This window comes from Archocentrus centrarchus, chromosome 16 (assembly GCF_007364275.1).
Source record: "Archocentrus centrarchus isolate MPI-CPG fArcCen1 chromosome 16, fArcCen1, whole genome shotgun sequence".
In the NCBI taxonomy this organism is placed as follows: domain Eukaryota; kingdom Metazoa; phylum Chordata; class Actinopteri; order Cichliformes; family Cichlidae; genus Archocentrus; species Archocentrus centrarchus.
The window spans coordinates 16,203,599-16,225,668 of NC_044361.1; the positions used below are offsets into that span (position 1 = coordinate 16,203,599).

At 40.3% G+C, this 22,070-nt stretch overlaps 1 protein-coding gene across 1 annotated transcript in view; it reads right to left on the minus strand.

Annotated features, from left to right (window-relative positions):
• Positions 1–22,070, minus strand: part of triob (trio Rho guanine nucleotide exchange factor b) — a 106,526-nt gene that overhangs the window by 81,490 nt on the left and 2,966 nt on the right. The window contains exon 2 of the mRNA XM_030750910.1: positions 14,574–14,627. Coding sequence (XP_030606770.1) covers positions 14,574–14,627 — 54 coding nt within the window. The remainder of the gene's footprint in view (positions 1–14,573; positions 14,628–22,070) is intronic.

The window sequence follows — 22,070 nt, forward strand, 5'->3', positions numbered from 1 at the left end:
GTACCAAGTCTTGTGATTAAACCAGAGTGGAGGTTAAAAAAAAAAAAAAAAAAAAAAGACAGAGAGAGAGAGACCCTTTTTTTTTTTTTTTTTTTTTTTTACAAAGACAGGCAGCTGCCATATCTTTAAGTGACATTCGCAGAGTATTTTAGGGGACTAAACCCAATCCAGTGTTACGCACAATATCTGCATTATTGTTTATCATCTTTAAGGTCTGATTTTGGTTCCACCGAGGCCAGCTGTACTGGTCAATCTGTTTTAACCCACAGTGGCACTGACCCACTGTGGCTGTGCAGACTAACTATTCAAGCCTGGTGTTGATTTTGTACCAGTGTATGTATGGATATACCCTTTAAATCCATTAAATAACTATTAGATCATATTTTCTTTTTTCCTATTTATATGTTAATATAACTAATAGTTCTTAATTTCTATTGCCTATATTGGCTACTAAACTAAAGAAGGATGCCTTAAGCATCCAACAATGTACACACAGACAGAATCTCTCATGTTCCCTCCACCTCCCACAAACATAAGACACAAATACCACTACATGTTGGCTTTACGCCTAAGAAAGAATAGCTTGCATGAAAATGAAGAGGCAAACTACACTGGCACAGAGGAACAGAGATCACAGCTCAACAAAAGCACAAAGTTAAAAACAGCCTCAAATTTAAAAAAAACGTCCACATTACAACCTTCACAACATCATTTAGTGTGTAGCTTTTGAGCTGGTTTGAAATGCATTCCTATTATTTTTTCCTCTCGGGAATTGCTTTAATACAGCTGCTCTGCATTAAAGCCATTCTGCATTAATCATGGGACATAAATATCGAAAATATCACAATTGACAAAGTATTACGAGGCCTAATGAGGCTCTTGATCATGAACATTAAACCAGGAGGGGAAAAAAATAGATCTTTAGAGAATGGAAGGAGTTTTGGTAAATATCTCTTCATGGAAATTATTACAGAAATCAGTTTGGGGCTTTTTGTTAACCGCACACCCTGTCTTTTCCCAGGATTCTGGATAAACATAACAAAATATAGCTATAACAAACAATACTCTACCTGAGAGCCTGATCAGGGTTTTTCCAGCCTGGGCGTACTGCCAGCTGTGGTTATCCAGCACCGCCATGGGTAAACTAAATCCAGCAACAAACCATTCCAATCTATATAGTCCTACACTACACCCTATAAAAGTTTACAGTGGCTATCGCCCTACCACTTCTAGCTTTCTAACTGTACCATTGTGGCACTGAACAACTGAACAACAGCCGTGCCATATATTGGTCAACGCCCCACCACCCACTGAGCTGCAGAAAGCCAAAGGCACTGCCAGCTCCTTTTTGCCTTCACCAACTGGCTTTTCTTCACTGTGTCCCCCCACATGTCACTAACCCCTCCCCAAAACAAGATTTAGTAACAAGTGCTGCTTTGCATTTAATAGTTTCTCCCCACCCTGTGTGCCTGGCTAGCTATTCACAGGAGAAAAAAAAGTTAAGCCAGCCAAACAGTTGTAGCTGGTGGATTTGTGAGTGAAATAGGCTTTAATAATGATTGGATGTAATCTGCTCTCTGACTAATACTCAGAATCTGTTGGTTGCTGTGAGCTTTAGCAGTGGGCCAGCTAAGGACCCTTAATGTAAATAATGTCCTTCTTGTCATCTTTTCAGGTGTATTTACACACCGGTGCATCTGCTGAGACGTGAATCTTCTTCACCTGGAACAGTAAGTCTTTAAAAATGGTGTCTCTGGGAGCAAACCTAAAACTCAAACAGCCCGGCAGTAAACCTCAAAATAAGTGAAGCAACATTGGTGCTAATTAGCTCACTGTTTTCCCATTTTATGAGCATAAAGTGTAATCAAATACGCTTGCATATCCATCCAAACAGTTACTCGACCGGAAGAATTATCATTATTTTATCAAAAAAATAAGTAAATAAATTGTGATGAAAGCTTAGGCAAGTCTGAAAAATAAGTTTATAGAAGCACATAATGTTGATCATGATCCAGCAGCTAAAAGTGTGCTTAGCGTGCATCAACATTCAAGCCACAGAGAAGACAGAAAACGTGACAGACTGAAATACATTTTTGACACAAAACCCATCACAAAAAGAAAAAAAAAGAATGGTAATGTCCACATCTTTAATATTCTCTGAACAGCACTTTCTGGGTGCACTTACCGACTCTGTTAGCGGTCTGATGCAGTTCTGCTGTCAGCCGACCTTTCCTGTCCCTGAGAAAGCCCATGTAGTGCAACTGGAACAACATGGTCAGACTAGCCATGTTCAGTGTCACAGATAACAACCAGAGGTCTCATAGGAGCTTTGAAAATCCGTGACCCTCTTGGTTAATTTATATCCTCCGAGGTGCTGAATATGTTCTCCGGGTTTTGAATTAAATAGTTATCTACCTAAGCGCACAGAAGTTCAGAGGTAAGTGTCCTCTGGCTTTGGTTTAGATCTTCAAGTGTTATCTTAGAGCATGAAAGCTGGCAGCTTGTTGTATCTGTGAGCTGAAAGTGAAGTCTGTCCTGCTGCATGTGTAAGCAAGCATTCCAGGTCACATATATCTGACTGATCCCGTTGGAATAAATAACCGAGACGGATTGTCACCTCTCAGGGAGGGAGTCAGTGATAAACTGACAGATGAGTGAGTTTAATAGGTCAGGTCTTCTAAGCTGTAGATGTACAATAACCTAACAGCCAATAGCATCTGTGTTATAACACCCTCTAGGCATGGATTGCGTCACCATTCTTTAAATATGCTACTCACAATTAATTAAGATTTTTGAGGCAATTAAAATTTATTACAATGGGCATATGTCAATGCATTAGATCTGCACTGTTGGGAAAATGTGCACCACGTTTGAACATTCGAAGATGCATTTATTGGTCAAGATCTCATAATCGGATTTTTGCTAAATGCAGTTTTTGTGGAAAATTTTTATGTACTGCATTTCGTGTGTCGCAAGCAGAGGTGGAAACACAAAAAGCAGCAGTTATGAATTCAATTCCTGCGTGCACAGTTTGTGTCTGAATTAACATTTTTAATGCAATTTTAATACCGTATCACTACAATTAATTAGCACTCTTTCCCTTTTGTCAGAGCTGTTTGCAGTTTTTGTCTGGTCAGTTTTTTCTTCCTCGCTACAAGTTAGTTTACTTTTGTTCACTCAACACTGGGAGAAGCCACGAAGCAGCGACTGTGACAAGTCGAACTGGCAGGCAAATCCGTCCAGAGCAGCTTCGCGTTTTAATGAAAATATCCATTTTTGACACCACTGGATTAATTAATGGTAGATCGGAGGAAGTCATATATCTTTACATCTTTTAAGTCTTCTATTTGTTAGTCTTTTCTATTCGCATTTTTTGTGGTCATCATCTTTTTACATTTCACTCCTAGATGTGCAACCTGTTCTGTGTTTGCACTACATGTTGTGTGTATTTTGAGCCCACGTGGATTGTGAATCCATCTGCTATAACAGGGAAGCACTTTGGGTCAGCTTCGGTTATTTTCAAATGTGGTATACAAGAAAAAGACAGTAGACCCTGACCAATATATCAGCCGATATTAGATATTTCCTGATATAGCGATATCAACATTTATAACGGCCGATAAATTAAAATGTAAAAAGTAAAGAAGAGACTGAGGAAACACCCTTCAACCATGTGATGAAAGATGGGCACTCTAACACATTTAAAACACTGCAAACACAACAGCCAGCTGATCCAGTCAGGCAGAGCATAAATGAGTAATCCACGAATTGCTGAGATATTAAAACAAGACTATTTTTAAACTGTACTGTCATATTAGAGTTCTTAGTAAGGACTCGTAAATAACTACACATAACAAATTGATAATCTGTTTTTTTTGTGTGCCTCAAAGGAAAAGAAACAACAAAAAAAAAATCAGCTGATATATTGGATGTTTAAATCCCCAAATATGTGTATCGGTCTTAAAAATACCATATCGATCAGGTTCTAAAAGAGACACGCCTTGATATGCTGCCATATAAAGGCCATTTCTCAAGGCGCTGACTGTCAATCTCAGTTACGGTCAGCATCAGTAATTACAATCAAACACTGTACATCCAAAGTTGTTTCTCAGAATAGAATTTCATTAACAGAAACATGTTCACCAAAGGAACTATTCTCTTCATTTAAACACTGTGGCCTCCTGTAGCCTTCAGACTGCGTCTCTGTGACCTCCAAACACTGTCTTCATGTTACATGTTACACTGCTACTGTAGCAGAGAGAGGGAGAGGGAGGGCAACAGAGAGCAGAAAGACCACAAGAGAAGCAGTCACCAAGAGAAAGACTATAAAGAAGGCTAAATGTCCTTTTCAGTGCTGAGCGTCCATGCGCATCTGTCTGCTTGCAAGCCCACAACAGTATACAGTCCAAACTCACTGGGCAGCCAGCTGAGCCGCATCAACACATCAATGAAGCAGGGAGGAGGACGCTTTGTACGGCTCTGGATGCACCATTCATCAGCTTCCTCTAACCAAACCACCCGACTGTCCTGCTACACAACAAAAACAAGCCAATAAAACATAGACCAAATAACATTCGACAAGCAGGGCACAGGAGGGAGAGAGTGAGAGGGACGACTGTACCACTAACTGCCTCAGAAGAAAAGGAGGCCGAAAAGGGAAAGAGCTTGAGACAACACCATGTCAGCTGCCCCTCATTCATCAAGACAGTTGTGGCCTAAAGCAGATGGGACTTGAAACGATGATGTCAGACAGTGAGAGAGAGAGGTGCAGAGAGGAGGAGAGAGGGGTGAGGAAGGCATGTTTCCATCCACTTGTTTTTGTGAGCTCTTTCAAAGTGATCAAGGTGGCAACTGAATAAAAACACACACACTCACACACACACACACAGATATTATGCATGTCTGAGATCAAATCTGGGCATGTCAAAAAAAAAACCACCCTGACATACCAACTGCCTGTAGTTGCAAGGCAATTGCAGGAAACATGCTGCAAGTCATGTATTTGAGTCTTAAAAGCTGCAAAGAAGTTGGAAATAATTCACCAAACTTTATTGCACTGCACACTGAACAATGCTACAAAACAGCCAGTAAGTGCACTCTTAAATGGCACAGAAAGGACCATCCTGTTTCATAGCAGAACTGTCAGATCAGCCAAATCATGACCTGGGCTGACACCAGCACTAACAACGCGACAGCTGAGCTTTGATAATAGGATTAATTACTCCTACAAACCTCAGGGACAAAACTAACAATTAACACGTGATTAGCTTTAAAAGCAGTCATTAGCCCAAGCACCGGGATGATGCTCGACTCTGCGCCGGAGACTAACGGGACTCTCTGCAAAACATTTGTTAGTAAAAAAGCAGAAAAAGAATCCAGCAGTGGCTTACTGTCTGTCTTCCCTTTGGTAGTTGCTGCTGGAAGACAATAAAGAAAAACAGACAAAATCTGAAATCGAGTGCGTGAGCACAATGTCATTCAGATCTGCAAAAATGCTGCTGAGAAACCTCGCCAACTGGTAATTCCTTTTTGTAAACAGTTTCTGTAATGAAAACCTCTAACAGAGTGCTGAATGATAAACAGAGAATCAGGTCCTGCAATTTATGTCACAACAAATCCAGCAAAACAGGCAAAACTATCATAAGTGAATCCAGCTTTTTTTTTTTTTTTTTTTTTTAGGGACAATACATGTGTGTAAGCACCTGCAGGGCTGCCAGTTTGCTTAGAGCAGGATAGTTCCTGTTTACAGGCTCGGCAGTCACTCAGCTCCCACAGGAAGACACAGAAAGACATGTGTGTGCACATTACAGTTTTATATAGTATATCTGTGTGTGTGTGTGTGTGTGTGTGTGTGTGTGTGTGTGTGTGTGTGTGTGTGTGTGTGTGTGTGTGTGTGTGTGTGTGTGTGTGCGTGTGTGTGCGAGAGAGATGCTCTGTCCAGGGGGAGTTTGTATGGAATCGTTTATGAGCTCCGGGTGCACATATGCATCACTTTCTCCTCTCCTGTCATCATTTGCTCCTCTGTGGCCAACTTCCTAACGCCTTCCAGTCTCTGTTATACCCCTCCTTCTATCACCTTCCCCTCATCCTCACCTTTCCAGGCTTTTCCCCAGTCCAAAACAGTCTCCTCCAGTCATTTCCAATCATACCCTCCCTCTCCCCATTGCCTTCTCGTCACTCCATTCCTCTGTGAATAGATTTTCACTAGACTTGTCCTCAACAAAGCCCAGTGTCCTGTTGAGTACACACACAGCAGACACGGAACTACAGGCTATGGCTCGGTAGCTGGTCTCCATGCCAGGAGGCCACTAGCGGGTCCCATGGCTCTCCAGTGTTATCACAGCCCTGAAAAACAACGGGCTTAGAAAAACAGGGAGCCACCATACTATCTAATGGAACATCAGACTTACACGCATGGATACCAACCTGCATGCATGCAGTCCACAGACTCCCCTAACAGAGCGGTCAATAGTCACAAAGAGGAGGAGAAAGGGCACATGTTTGTTTCAGAAATGTCATGTAAAACACCCCTTTGCATTTTGCACTACCAAAATACCAGCACGAAGTAAATAAGCTGCACTTACTGGTGGGAGTATATTTGCAACTTGCCAATTGATTTACAACAGCGTTTCTACAGAGGGAAATATTTCACACCAATTTAGACAGTTGAGCAGTTCCAAATCTAATCTCATCTAGTTGTTTTCATAGTTTGTTCAGGCTCCTGACTGTCTCCGTTTCTAACCATCCTCCAAGAGGGAAGGAGGCGCTGAAACAGGCAGGGAAATAGACAGAGGTGAGTAAAGTAGGGACAGATAGAGAAAAGACAGAAAGAAACTTCAGGGTTTGTTTGTGCCTGCTCATAAATTGCTCTCAAGCCATTTAATTTTGGGTTTTTTATGACTTTATGGCCTCAAATTCACGTTCAACTCAGAACCACATCTGCATCCAGACTCCACCCAGACTACATATACATAGGATACCGTGTTATATATATCATGTTATATGTGCTTTCTGTTTTTATCTGCATGACTTCTCCAAAGTAAATGCAAATAAACATATGCGACAAATACGCAGAATTCCATACAAATAACGTAAAATTACAGGAAGGGAGAGAAAGAGAGGGAGAGGGACAAATATAAGTCCCTGCACTCTTTGTCTCACACAGTAGGGGTCACTAGATGCATTTATCAGTTATTCACGGGCAGGAAAACCATACTGTAAAACAGCATGAATGCACCATTTATTTAATTAGCAGTAGGTTTCTGAGGGGACATTCCTTACCAGCAAAAAAATAAAGCGATAAATCACTTTTTAAGCTCCTATATCTTTTCAAACCCTTCTACATGAAAGATGGGAATTTGAATTGTTGACTCATTAGCCTTAACTACTAACTGAGCTGCCTAAAGCCACTAATTAGAGTGGAAAAGTTCATTATTATTGTTTTATTTGCATGTTTTTAACATGCTGGGCTACGCTCTGGTATCTTACTCTTATTTCGTTCTCTAAAGTGTATGGCTTTGTACCCAGATGCCACAATGTGTTATGTCAAAACAAATATATAAATATATATAAATATAAAGCAACATCTTGAGGGAAAAACTGAGTAGCTGAGCAATTTCAGCTTTAGCCTCAGTGTTTTTAGCTTTAGCTACGGTGTTTTAGTTCTGGACATCATTCAAAAAACACATTTTGATTTAAAGCTGGAAGAAAGAAATATCATCAGTCTTGGGTTCAGCCAATTAAGTCGACAGCACTGACAACTTATAACTCTGTCACAGAGTGAGTGCATCAGCAGCCATGTCAAGAGGGAAAAAAGGGGGAAACGGAAGGGGGAAAAAATCATTTGATTATGCGGCTTTCTGCTTTGAAAATCAGGCATTTCTGTCTATAGTTACCACAGCACAACTTCAAAAAGAAAACATTCCTCCAAAATTTAAACAAGTAACAAGAAACCAATAAAGCAAACATTCCCAACATTAATGACCCTAATATTCCCATAATCCAGCTCCATAAAACCATACTGACAAGCAGCTTAAATATTAAAGGCTTATGGGTCAATAACCCTGTTTTTTTTTTTTTTCCACTTCCAAGAGGGTCACAGCTCACTGTTCACTCACAGTTTAATCAATAGGTAGGAGGGAGATGTTATTTGATATGATGCTGAGCCACTACAGGCTTACTTGCTCAGGTGTAAGCTAGAGCTTTTGATGGCTGATCTTAGCCACTGTTGGCAACCTTAAAAATAAATGATTTACTAATAATTTCACTGTCTTGAGGACTCATTTTGTACTTGCACCCCTGTTAAAAATTCACTGGTATCCTAGGTAGCTGCTCATACTAACGATCTAAAAAAAATTCTCTGTAGCACAGCTCTGGACTCCAGCTGCTCGATCAAAGTTCATATCGTCACTCTGAAAGGCACTTTGCCTCAGGAATGCTCTATCAAGTGTCTTACACTGAGAACTGCTGGCAAAGTCATGCTACTTAACACCTTGATAAATTGTATATATGGTTTCTCTGGAGGTTGCACCCCTTTCCATGTAAACACAAACCTTCACAAGAGGATAGGCGAGGCCTCATGACTCACATGCATTCGTTAGTTACCCAGCAGACCAAAAATAGGTGGTAGCGATGCTGCTGAGAAGTAGCTCTAACTATAGCTGAGCAGAGTTTAGTGGAAGCCAAATGCTGCCAATGGAAGTAATGCAATTTCCAACTGAAATGAAGTGTGTTTTGTATTGATTAACAAAAAGACAGAACATTTCAAAGCCTGCACTTCTGTTTGCTGTGACCCTGTAGCTTCTAGTAAGTCTAAATAAGTCACTCTAGCTTTGTAAAATCATATCATACTTACAAGCCTCCACAGACAGCATCCAGATGGACAAATTTTCAGCTTGTGTCTGTTCCTTCTGCACTCAAACCAGCCAAGTGACCAGCAAAGCAAGCAGCATGAGCGCACAGGAGGGATTCCATCCACATATTTTCAGTTTCAGGAGACTGGGAGATGGTATAGCGTCGCTTATTTTAACAATTAAAGCTGTTACCACCTGCGTTTCTCTCCATTATAAACACTGCTTGAAAAAACACATTCGGTGGGTGTCAACTTTTATCAATGGCAGTCATTCGCTTGTGCTACCTCCACATTAACATAAATCCCCAGCTTATAAACCAATCAAATTCTTAAGAAATTGTCATTGTTAGTTCCACAGCATGTGCATATATGCCTAAACTGAACTGTGGTATCACTATAAAGGTCCAACTGCCACATTTCTGCAGTGGATCAAACCTTTATATACAGTATCCCAGCATGAAAATGATCCAGATCACTGCACAGATGCAAGCACTATCAACAAATCCAACAGCATGCCCCCACTGCTCGTTTGAATGAATGAACAGAAATTCAGAAGAGGATTCAGATGTTTTGTCATAAATCAGCACTGCTCCTGCAACAGCTCAAGCATCAAAAACTGAAAATAGCATCCTTTGAAAAGGATGGAGCAGGCACTGTAGATATTCCTCTGTCCTCGGAGCAGCCAAGCATCCTTTATATCCCTGGAATCAAGGAGCAACCAGCAAGCACACGTACGCACCCCCCCCCCCCCCCCCCCCCTCGTCCCACCCTTCCTGTTGAGCCCCTCCCCTAGATAGCCATTTCCAGCAAGCAATTGGCCGATGTGCAGGGGGTGAGGCTTATGGCGATTGGATTGGTGATAAGAGTGTGGAACCCTGATTTCCTATGCATCAGTGCTCTCCAGGAAAAAGCCCAGCAAATGACAAGATGATGATGATGTGAGACGCAGGAATGATATGATGGTTTTTTTGGGGGGCGTAGGGAAGAGGGGGTTGGACCTAGGCTGCTGAAAATCATCTAAATTCATCATCTAAACTCGAGTAAAATGCTGTCTGCATGACATCTGCATTTTATAATTGTTAAGATGAAGTCTTGCAGACAGAAGATTCTGAGGAAAAGAGTGAATCTGACATTAACAGTTTGGAGGAACTCACTGCCTTAACTTCAAGCCAGATACTGTTCACAACAGATGGAACCAATTAGCAGACAGCAAGGTGGTGTATATTTCTTCATTTAGCATGTGTGTTTGTATGTGTCAGGGCACGGGGATCAGCTATGCGTGGTAATAAGGAAAACCAATATTGGTAAAGCTATCAATGACCTAATCCTTAAGGTAATAGTGGTGGACAGGGAGAACATGCACAGAAAGGCTGCAGCTCACCAAGAGGTTCAACCAGAAGACCCACATGATAGCACTGAAATTCTTTAAGCAATCCATTGAAGCCTACAGGGTGACTATAAACGTAAATGGCCAGCTGTTGCATTTCCATATTTCATGTTGTTTGTTTTTATATACCATACAGTAGCTACCTTAATGCCATTCTATGATTAAAAGTTTATAAAGAAAACAATTACATTTACTTTCTGCAATTGATGCTACTTATTACATTTTTATAATTGTTTCAAAATAAATCACAGACACTACTGAAATCCACTGGACACCACACCCTATAAAAATAGCAGGAAAACTAATTTCACATATTTTTAATGAGTTTAATTTTATTCATATAATTTTGGTTCTGTCCCACAGCTTTTGGTTCAGTAGCTAGTAACTAACTACTAACTCCAGCAACTCTTATTATGAGCAGCAATACAGGTATTTAAAGCTACGTTCAAAATTCATTATTAATTGACAAAAACATCCACTCAGTGCACATGCATTAAATAAGAACATGACTAGATTTCACTAATAAGCTCCAGTTAAACAAGCCAGAGTGTGGTTTGGAAAACAAAACTTTTTGGATTTGATTGTCTTATTATTTGCAGTGATCGGAAATGCTGCACAGCCAAACAGATATCATTATGTTGATATCCTGTGACAGGAGGATGCAAGCTGTGCTCTTTAAAAAAAAAAAAACACACACAGCCAGTGTTCTACAACATGATCCAATTAAGGTCATCTGCACAAACACATACGCACACATACAAAGGCGAACGCAGAGGTCAGGATGCACACATCCACATGCACATAGGAATGAAGTGCATGCACAAAAATCTACAAAAGGTTCACAAAGACATGACACAAACAAACTCAGTGCAGAGTCCAGCTGTCTCTGTGTAAGACACCACAGGGAGTCTAACTGGCTTTCCTCTTTTTAACCCTGAGTGTGTGTGTGTGTGTGTGTGTGTGTGTGTGTGTGTGTGTGTGTGTGTGTGTGTGTGTGTGCGAAGGGGAGAGTGAGAGAGAGTCTCCCAGCTGTGTTATTAAAAAAAAAAAAAAAAAAAAAGAAGGAAAAAAGCTGCCATGAAGAATTTGGTCACTTTAGAGTAATAACTATGTAGAGTCTCGGGAGTCAGTTCACTTTAAGACATGATGTTACTGAGAGGCTGTGATTCATTACACATAGCAGTCCCTGTTACATATTAGTACAAGGAAGTCTGAAGGTTTACCTGCCATGCTGTACTTTAAGTATGCTTTAACCTGCACTGTTACACACACTGATGTTAACTACTACACACACCTTTTGTGCTATAGCACAAGCTACACTGAAAGATATCAGTTGTAAAATGTCATTACACACTTTTTAATAGGCAGTGGAAATTAGAGGATGACAGCACCTGTAGTCATTTGCTTTAATAGAAGTTTAAATTAGGTTCAGCCAGCCCCTTCGTTAAGCCATGATATTAAACACACACCTTAATGTGCTGCAGAAGTAAGGATATGAACTTCAGCTTACATTATAGCTGTGTTCAATTTGTCTCCTCGCCCTGCCTGTTTTGTTTTTTTTTATGCTTTTATGACCTCTTGTTGCACCATGTTGGTGTATTTGATGTTTCTCTGCATACGGACTGATGTTAATTACAAATGAAGCTAAAGCTAAAAAGAGGCATAACTGCTTATTATTTTTTGGGGAGATATTACCAGATAAAGTGATAACTGTGAGTGAATAAACAGTCTCACACACACACACACACACACACACACACACACACACACACACACACACACACACACACAGACACACACACACACACACACACACACACACACACACACACATGCACGCACGCATGCACACCATACAGAGTCTTCCCAATCCTGGCCTTTGCGGGGGAGAATTTAAAAAAAATTCAATGAACTCAAGAGAAAACCACTTCCTCCACTGCTTAGAAGTGTGTGTGTGTGTGTGTGTGTGTGTGTGTGTGTGTGTGTGTGTGTGTGTGTGTGTGTGTGTGTGAGAGCCTGCCTGCCTGCCCATCTTACCCGCGGTGCACATGGTTAGCATTCAAAGCCTAGTTCAATAGGAACCACACAGTGAGCTCAGTATGGGCAGAATGAGAGACTGAGCTCACAGCTGAATTAAACTGAACAGAAACATATGGAGAAAAGCAGAGGAGACGAGAGGGTTTTTTTTTTTTCCAGCCAGCAAGACTAAGACTGCAATTCACTTTCATCTAATTCACCGTTCACTGCTCGCGCTAGAAATTATTAGTCCAGAAAGAGAGATCAAAATCATCCTGACTAAACTGGCAGTTGGCTACTGTTGCAGATGATTATCTTGGAATGAGAGTCTCAGCATATCTGGGGAATAGTCCAACACTTTACTCTAAGCATGCTTAGTCTGTAAATCCATATGCATGCAACAAGGTTTCTGGGACACTTGTAATTTTGTGGTTAAGTGTCATCTACAAACGACATCTCGACTATAGGTAATTCTTTTTTTTTCCTTTTCTCCTCTATCACAAACACATACTAATGTAAATCTGGACAACTTTAAATTAATGCATAATTATCATCCTAAAAACAGTTAGTAAAGCATAAATTACTGCATAAACATTATATTAAATAAAACAGAAAAGTAAAAATGTAAGTAAGTAAGTGAATCTCCACAGTGTGTGCAGATTAAAAGCACCAGTGTTTAGATGCAGGATGGATCCTGGCCCCTGTGTGGCACTACTAGCGGAACAGATGAGTGCTGGCAGATCAGACAGAAGAGGAAGGTTGATGTTGAGGAAAGGTTAAAGTTAGCATGAGTCTGTGGGATGCAAAAACATGGCTCAGCACTAAAGCAAGGCGTACAGGCTACCAATTCTCTGCATGACTTACACTCTTAAACCTAAATGGTAACATAACTGATCTATCATCTGTTATCATGCTATCCTTCATTCACAGGTAATGCAGGTTTAGAATGCAGCACATCAGCACTAAACCTCTTCCAGGAGGACACCTGCAATTTCAAGTTACATTGCAATAGACTGCTTCAGGCAATTTGCTAAACTGACACTTAATTCAACAGCAAGATGATTTTCTTCACAGTAATTGAGAATGAACAATGAACAATCAGCTGTGAACGGCCAATACAACCTGATTACCTCTGATTCGCTGTGAGCAGCTCATTAATTTCTGCCCGATTTCAACAGAAACACAAAGACACCAGCACGGCTCTAATTTCTGTGTGTCAGCCACAGGAATGACGTTTAAGGGTTTTGAGAAAAAAGAAAGAAAAGAGCTGGCTTGTCCCAATCATTTCACATTAACACCCATTCAGATTCTGGCAACTGGGAATAATGGGCCAAGCAGTCAATTGAAAAGCTGTCTTCTGGATGACCCAATTGGAAAACATCAGGTCAAAGCTGAGTCTCACATGAGACTCTGAGAAAAATGGACCACAATCAACCAATAATGACATTCTCCACTTCCTACAGTCTAATACTGTATAACCTTACATGATGTGCTTTTTGTGTGTGTGTGTGTGTGTGTGTGTGTCCATTCTTAGCACAACAACACAAATGCACTTTGCGCCACTCTGTGTCAGCTTTCCTGGTATGGATTAGACCAATCCCTTTAACTTAAATCTGACTTTCTATGGAAGTGGTCCAAACACTTTAGTCCAAGAGCGATTAAACCGAATGAACCGAGGGCCAGAAAGTCAGGCCCACATTTATGTGGCTTAATCTATGTGCACACACTAATATGGGCCACTTAACTGACCTGCTTATACCCCAAAACAAATCACCCTGGCAAGTGTGATTTGATATATTTTTAGTATGTATGTCCTGGGGGGTATTAGAGATGAGAAGCAACAAGGTCACGGTTGTTATCTGATGCGCAGAAGAGCTTGAGTGTAATGGGATTCGACACAGAGAGCTTTGATGGAACACAACATTTTACTTAAAGTGGACACAGTACATGGTGTACATAATGTTTCTGAGGTTTCAACACTGTCGCCCTCATACCCACAGAAATACATATACTATAATAACCTTGCTGTCCCATCCATGCTGAACTGGAGAGCATTTTAAATGTCAGCTGTTCTCCTCTTAACAAACACAAATATGCATTTAAAAGACCTCTGTGGTCTCCGTGAACCTCTATTGTTCCACTTACAAACAGAATTCTATTCAATGCTGGGCAAATAAGATTATGTACAACTCATTTTGTGGTCAGTGCCAGGCCTGGCAAGACCTAGATAATGTAGGGATATTCATGGGATATCAAGAGATCATGCGCATCTGTATTCTGCTCTATAAAAGGATTTCTGATTAGTCCCCCATGACCTACCTGAAGTTTGACCAGGGCCATCCAGTTTGGATTCACATTTTGGAAGAGAGCAATCTAAAAAGAGACAGAGATAAAAATGAGAGAGAGCAAGAGAGAGAGAGAGAGCGAAAGTTTAATGAAGGAAATATAGAGCTAAAGGACTGCCCAGTGACCCGCTAAAGCAGCAGCATGACCTTCATCATATTTTAGTGTCCAAACATTAAAGCCTTGGGATTACAAACGAGAGCAAGTGGAGCCCTTTGAGCTGCATATCTGGACAGACCCACCCAGAGATTAAACACCATCATTTTGGACACAGTTCCACATGCGCACACACTCACACTGTGCATGCACATTCACATGGATGCATAAATGTGCTACACTACATTCAAAATATCTGCATTTATCAAGAATATAGGTCTGTCTTCACTCTTCAATGCACATTTACCACATCAAACACACACATATAGGGACTCCCTGCACTGATAAGCAAATTGACCTTTTAAAGACACCGAGTTGATACTACAGTATCTGCTGCCAGAGGAACCATCTTTAGGGTCATGAAATCATTCAACAGAGATTTGTGAAAAAGCAAGGCCGTGTCTTTTGCAATTTGTATGCTAAGCGTATAACATTACAGCTAAGACAAATTTGGTCTGCCCTACACTGCAGAGCTGGGATCAGTGACGTCAGTTTTAGCACCTTAATTACTTCAGGATAAAATAATCAATAATGACTCATTCGTAATGGATCCTCTTGTAATCCACACATCCAGTACCCAAATATAATTTTAGCATATTCATACATAAATAAATAAGGCAACACAACTCCAAAGGAAACACTGATGTGAGAAGCATTCCATGCCGATGACACAGACCCTGAAAATAAATACTAATTACAGAAATTACTCCAGACTCTAATAGAAATTTTCCAAATGTCAGTGTAGGTAAGCGTTGCAACCAAACATCCTACGTGAACTAAAAGGCATCTTGGAGCAAGCAGAAGTAGAAGACTGAGAAACTCTTTCTGGGTCACCCACTAGTGGTACTCTATAGTGGCGCAAGATAACAGAGAGGAGAGGAGAGGGATGAGGGACAGGGGCAGCTTAGTTCTTCACTCTGACTTTTCCTGGCCGCCTTTCTGAAGAGAACAGTCTGGCATATGCTGTCGCCTAGCGAGGATTACAATAAGCACCTGTTCACACACTGTACGCCTCATTTTGTACAGTGCAGATAAAGTGTTTGGTCCAGTGAAAAGGGCTAAAAGAATTACACTTTTATAGAATATATATATATATATATATATATATATATATATATATATATATATATATATATATATATATATATATATATATATATATATATAAAATGAACACTACCAGATGCTAACCTAAAACCAGATTTTTTTTATTAATACAGCAGGAAGCACACAAGAACAACTGACCAGTTCTTTTCAAAATAAAGTGAAACTGTGCACTAATTAAGTGTGACCTATCAAATTCATTTGAGTGCATGTGCAAAAAAAAAAATTGCATTATACATGAATTCAACACCAAAAAGTAGTCAATACTTCTGAAAGTCTATATATTAGGATGGTGTGGTAAATTTGATCCTCAACCCATCTTATCCAAAGCCAGAGAGGCTTTGTCGGCTAAGTCTGGGGAGCACTGGGCCGGCACTGTTCACGCGACACAGATCAGAGCCTGCTGCTGCCTGCAAAGCAAAAGGGAATGATGCAGAGTGAGTCTGTTTGTGAGGGGACGAGAGACTGCACAGTTCCTGCTGGACAGAGCGAGTACAGCTGTTGGCAGAAGACGAGCAGTCTTGGGAAGCACACAAGCTCACACATGTATGTAAACACACTCTGCAAGCTGTGCTTTGACTTCACCAAAGCTCAGGCCCATGATGCATTTTAGTCACATTTGTTGTTTTCCTACTGACTAAAGTAAGACCTCAGCTTGCCTGCTAAAAAAGTAAAACATGCCATCACTGCAGAGTAAAGCAGCAAAGAGTACGGGTCTGGTATCAGAATCAGGATACTTCATTTATCCCAAGGTGAAACTGTTTTGTTAAAGATGCTCAATTAAAATCTAAATATGGGAGATAGAAAATGTAAACTCTCTCTATAAAAAAACAAGTAAAAAATAAGGTGCTCAGGGTGCAATGTTAATGAAATATTTTCCAAAGTTAAACAATATTATGTACAATATAAGAAAGGTATTACAGGTGGAAAATGATCCAGGTGTTATAAGGAGGAGTTGTAAAGTTGGACATCAACACCTAGGAATGATTTCCTGTGGTCTGTGATGCATTGCGATGGAATGAGTCCTTTCGCTTATCACGCTTGTTAAATATTGTCTGTACCTTGGACAGCATCCTCCTTTCTGACACCGCTGTCAGAGAGTCAAGCTCCACACCCACAACCTTACTGGGCTCGCGGATCAGTTTAAGTCTGTTGGTATCTTCTACCCTCAGTCTGCTGTCCCAGCACACCACAGCACAGAGGACGGCACCGGCCACGACAGACTCATAAACCATCCCGAGCATCGTCCGGCATATATCAAAGGAACTCAGTCCTCACTGAAAATAGAGACAGCTTTGGCCCTTCTTGTGACAGGCTTCTGTGTTTTTAATGAAGTCCAGTTTTTCTTGTCAATGTGATCACCCCGGTAACAGTACATGAAGTTCCATGAACGCAGTTTTTTTTTTCCAAGTGTGCTTCTTTGTGTGACGGAGTATGAATTATTTAAAGTTACGGCTACACCATCAGCCTCATATAAAATTTAACAGAAAATTTAAATTAGAAGATCTTTTTTTAAAGCAAGAAACTAGAGTGCAGAGTTAAGAACGAGGTCTGCTTTTCTTTCTAACTCTACACAAGAAAAGCAACTGGTGCCCTCACAAACTGGTTTTGTGAATAAAAAAAAAAAAAAAATAGCACACTGCCTGACACTTGACACGAGCCCTTTCTCTCAAGTGGAAGCTAAAAAAAAAAAAAACAACAGTCCCAGAACTCAAGCAGAGCATGGCCTCATTGAACGTTTTTTTTTTTCAAAGTGTTTCTTGAAAATAAAAATGAGGCTCAAAGCATTGCATGATGCGTTTGACTTTAAAAGACACCACATCCAGATGCTTCCTTTGCTTTAAAGCTGAAGGGAAAGAGAGAGGAGATAGGGGGAGGTATAAGTAGAAAGCTTGAGAAAGGAAGAATCGTGTTTTCGGTTATAAAAATTTATGAGAACTTCATATGATAATCTAAAGAAATTTTTATAACCTCTGTTATAACCTTTGCTTGATGATGCAAGAAAAGAACAAAATTAGTTGTGGTGGGACTTGCAAACAGAAGATCTGAACATTACAATAAAAAAAATCATTATTTGGATATATGACAACCATGAGCAGAAGCGAGGTCTGAGGTAATGATGGAAGGCTGTGTGGGAGAGAAGTGGAGGAGGCGAGGAAAGGAATGAAAAAGGACAGAATGAGTGGGAGACTGTAGTTGAGTGATAGGCTTCTCTCTTTTCAGATGGGGGATTTGCAGAAGACACAGAGACGAGCCCACAGCCTATTTTTATGACCCGCAATCCTCCTTCGTCCCTCCGTCACCTCCCCTTCTCCTTTTCTTCTTGAGCCCTGGGCGACATGGGTGGGATGTAGCGATTTGTACGTGCATGTGTGTGTCATATGTATATGAATGTGTGTGTGTGTTAGCATCCTATAAACACATTACAAACCAACTGGAATTCCTGAATATTAACCAATGTCATTCACGTACATGCACAAGTGCTCAACTGACTTTCCTGCACAATTTAATCGCCTTAAATGACTGAAATTGATCTCTCACAGTTTATATCCTAAGGCAGCATATTTTCACTCAATCCTTAGTCTCAAATTAGTTTGAGAGAATAAATCGCAAACTGAAATATTTGTTTGGCTTCATTAAAGCTCAAAGCAATAGGGGCGTGCACGTTCCTGTGTTATCATAATAGCCCGGTTCTTGTCCGTGAGTCTTCAAAGTGACTCCATAGATGTACGTGACATTTTACAACGATCAATAACTTGGCGAGATGGAGTGTATTACGACTCTCAAAAAGGTCGAGAGCCTTTGATGGGATCGATCAGCATGGCCTGGCTGTAAAACAGGTAATTGCCTCACTATGCACCCCCTCTTGATTGTCTGTGTCATAAAACCCTCCAATGAACACTAAGAGATGGATCCTGATATCTGGTCCTTATAATGCAGTATACTGTAGGCTTTTTATATAAATTCACAGTAGGAGGAGGGTCTGCCATACATTATGCTAGCCAACTTTGGAAGGCTGCTAACTGTTTAGCCATATGACCAACTTTGTGACAGTATTCAGGCACAATAGCACCAGCACCTGGTCTGTTTACTGCGCATACTGCCCAATTTAATCAGGAGTCATATGACGCTAAGGTGGGCCAGTTTTGGCTCACTGGCTGTATGCAGCTGATTTATGGGCCAATCGTCTCTTACAGTATATGTAGATGTAATTATGAAAGATGCTGATGCTCACACACCTGAGAAACATTAATTAGATTTTGACAGTGGAAGTTAGGTTCAACTGAATTTTACTGACTTCAGAAGTCCAGCTGATGATTAACAAGCAAAAATGTGTGAAAACACAAGGCATGAATGTTATTATATTCATTATTTATGATACAAAAATTGAAAGTCCAGCACTACAGGCCAACAGCTAGAAAGAACTTTATAAGCAGTCATTTTGGTTGATTTTGTATTTTGAAGAAAGTAGTCTGAAAATGGCCTGAAAACATTTCATGGCTCTGAGATGTTGGCATTTAATACATATAATCTGCATGTTTTGTGGAGAGCGTCTTAACTGTTGGCTCTGGAGCCAACAAAGCAGCACTCAAGAAAAATGTACACATTGCACAAAGATACATAAAATCTCAAGTACGCTCAAAAAAAGCCCACTAATGACCTAATCAAAAACAACTGGACTTTCCAGTATTTCCAGTGTTGTGATCTTAATTTCACTGTCTGCAAATATTAATCAAACCTCTGATTGTGCAGACACTGGAAATAACACACTATTTTGCACCAGTCCCGCAAACCTCTTGGTAAGGAGAGAAACCTCCACACAGTGCAGCCGCGCACACATAAGGGTGCAAGGTTTAGTCAGCTGATGATGGTTAGAAAAGAAGAGTTTAAATTGAAGAGAAATGCTTATTTGTTTTTGCGCTGAAATCCGTATACTATGACAATGACACGAACTATTAGTTTTCCTTGCCACACTTGCAATGCATAAAAAATGTTACAGAGGGTTGCCACTAGCCCATGGCATGCACTCTTGCAATCCCGGTTTTAGAGTGACTTTTCACATATAAAAACAAAAACAGTTTAATCTTGTTACTCTGTGCAGCACTGAGATACCCTAAAATATCTCAGTGCTGAGGAAGGCACAGCTACCTATCAGCCTACTTGTTGTGGCACTGTTGCGCAGCTATGGAAAAGATCGTTGTTTTGGACTGTGCATGTCCTGTGCATTTTACAAAAAAAAAACATACTGATAGCCGTGTTTTTCAAACCAGTCTTCTTTTTCTCTGGGAGTTTACCTAGTAGACTCTTTAAGCAGTGCCGGCTGATTTAGCAGTGCAGGCACTGCCAATCTAAGCTTACAGTCTTTAACTCTGACCAACTGCCAATTAAGCTGCTCCAAGGAGCAACCGTAAGGTCTCAGCCTCAAGACCGGAGTAGCCTACATTTTGCAGGGTGTACTCCACCCAAGCCTCAGATCTATAATTTGATGACTGAAGGCTTTTCTGTCCCTCTAAGTATGTCATGTCCTCTCTTTCTGGATCTCACTCCAGTTCCCCCTCAATCCTACATTTACATGCACTTTCTTGAATCTGTTTCTCTGTGCCTTTAACTCTGCCGTTTCTCGCAGTACACACTGCATGTTTTAAGATGCATACTGCACACCCTGCTGAAGTTCTAGTTCCTCATCTACATGATTATATAAGATTTACGCTTGAGTTTGCAAGGTAACGCTAGGGTATTATGCCTCCATCGATTGCGAGCTTGCTCGAAGAAAAAAAGAATCACCGCTCAGTGATTTGGCTGTTATCGCAGCCTGCACTGGCAGAGGTCACCGGGTTCACTTTGGGCACAGAGAGAAATGGCTCACTGCGATGTCAGTACTGACTCTGGTATTATTGATGGTAACATTTTGATTCTATTCTCACCGCAATAGTTACTGAGGGACAAGCCATTAAAAGCGACATGGACAGAATCCCAAAAAGCATTATTGTGGTTTAGTTAGTTGCTGGTAATTTTCTGTAAACCTGTCTATGCAGTGCAAGGTTTTCTTATTTGTTCATAATTGTTCTTGTCACCTGTCTCCCATTTATTCTTCTGCTCTTTTTTTAAACAGCATAGGCAAGACAGCTGCAAATAGTTCAAAGCTGGTTTGCACTGGTTGTGAATGAAAGCAAGGTGCACACAGTAAAAAGTAGATCTTTGCAACAACCCTAAACCCTATGGTATATTGATATTAAGACCAATGTTGCCTACCCTATGACCAGTGTAGTTATGACTGGGAATATGAATCTAATGCAAGATGTTTTGACAGTTATTGGATCTTCTTCCAAAATATATCTGGATGCTTTTATGTCAATTGAGTTTCAGAGTACAGCTCTGTACAATAATAGTACTGCACAGGGCGGGTAACTTCATTAAGTGTCACTCAAAAGACTATAAGAATTAATACCTTTCATAATATAACATCATCCCAGTGTTATTTTTTTGTTTTGCCAGTAAGGCTCACCCCAAAGCGCTTTAATACATTTGACAGCAGTTAATCAAAAGATGTAATGGGTAACAGCTTAATCTGATTTTGTTCTATATAAACATGTATCAGTTCATATTGCCAGTGATGCAAGTGTCGCATCACTGGCAATATTAAACACAGAACACCCTATTCAGCATTTTACCACATTGGAAATGACAACACGTGTCAATGACAGACATGTCCTGTGTGTGTAGTTACATGGAATAGACTCGTTTAAGCATTAAATGGCATTTTTTGCAATATTTGTTGAAGTCAAAGCAGATAAGGATTCACAGTAATATGGAACTCAATGTAGAACATGCAATACACATTAATATTTAATCTGTAGATTCAAAAAAACATATGCACATTTTCATTAGTTACAAATTAGAGGAGCTACTATATTTAGAATGTTTACTCACATATTCCTAAAACATAATTAACAACAAACCCGGCCATATAACTAACTACATACATGACAAAGGGTGGTGCTGTTTGACAGAATCAAATAGCACCACAAGAAAAAAATGGGTGGGTTCAGACAAAAGGTGCTATGTTGTGAAATGTGTATCAGATCCAGATGTAAATACCTGGAAATAAAAGCTGAGATGTTGATCTTTTGTCTCGTATTCATCTTTTAATGTCAAACCCAAAGGTTTTCAGTCTACAGCAAAAATAAAGGGATTAGCCTCACTATTCCAGGA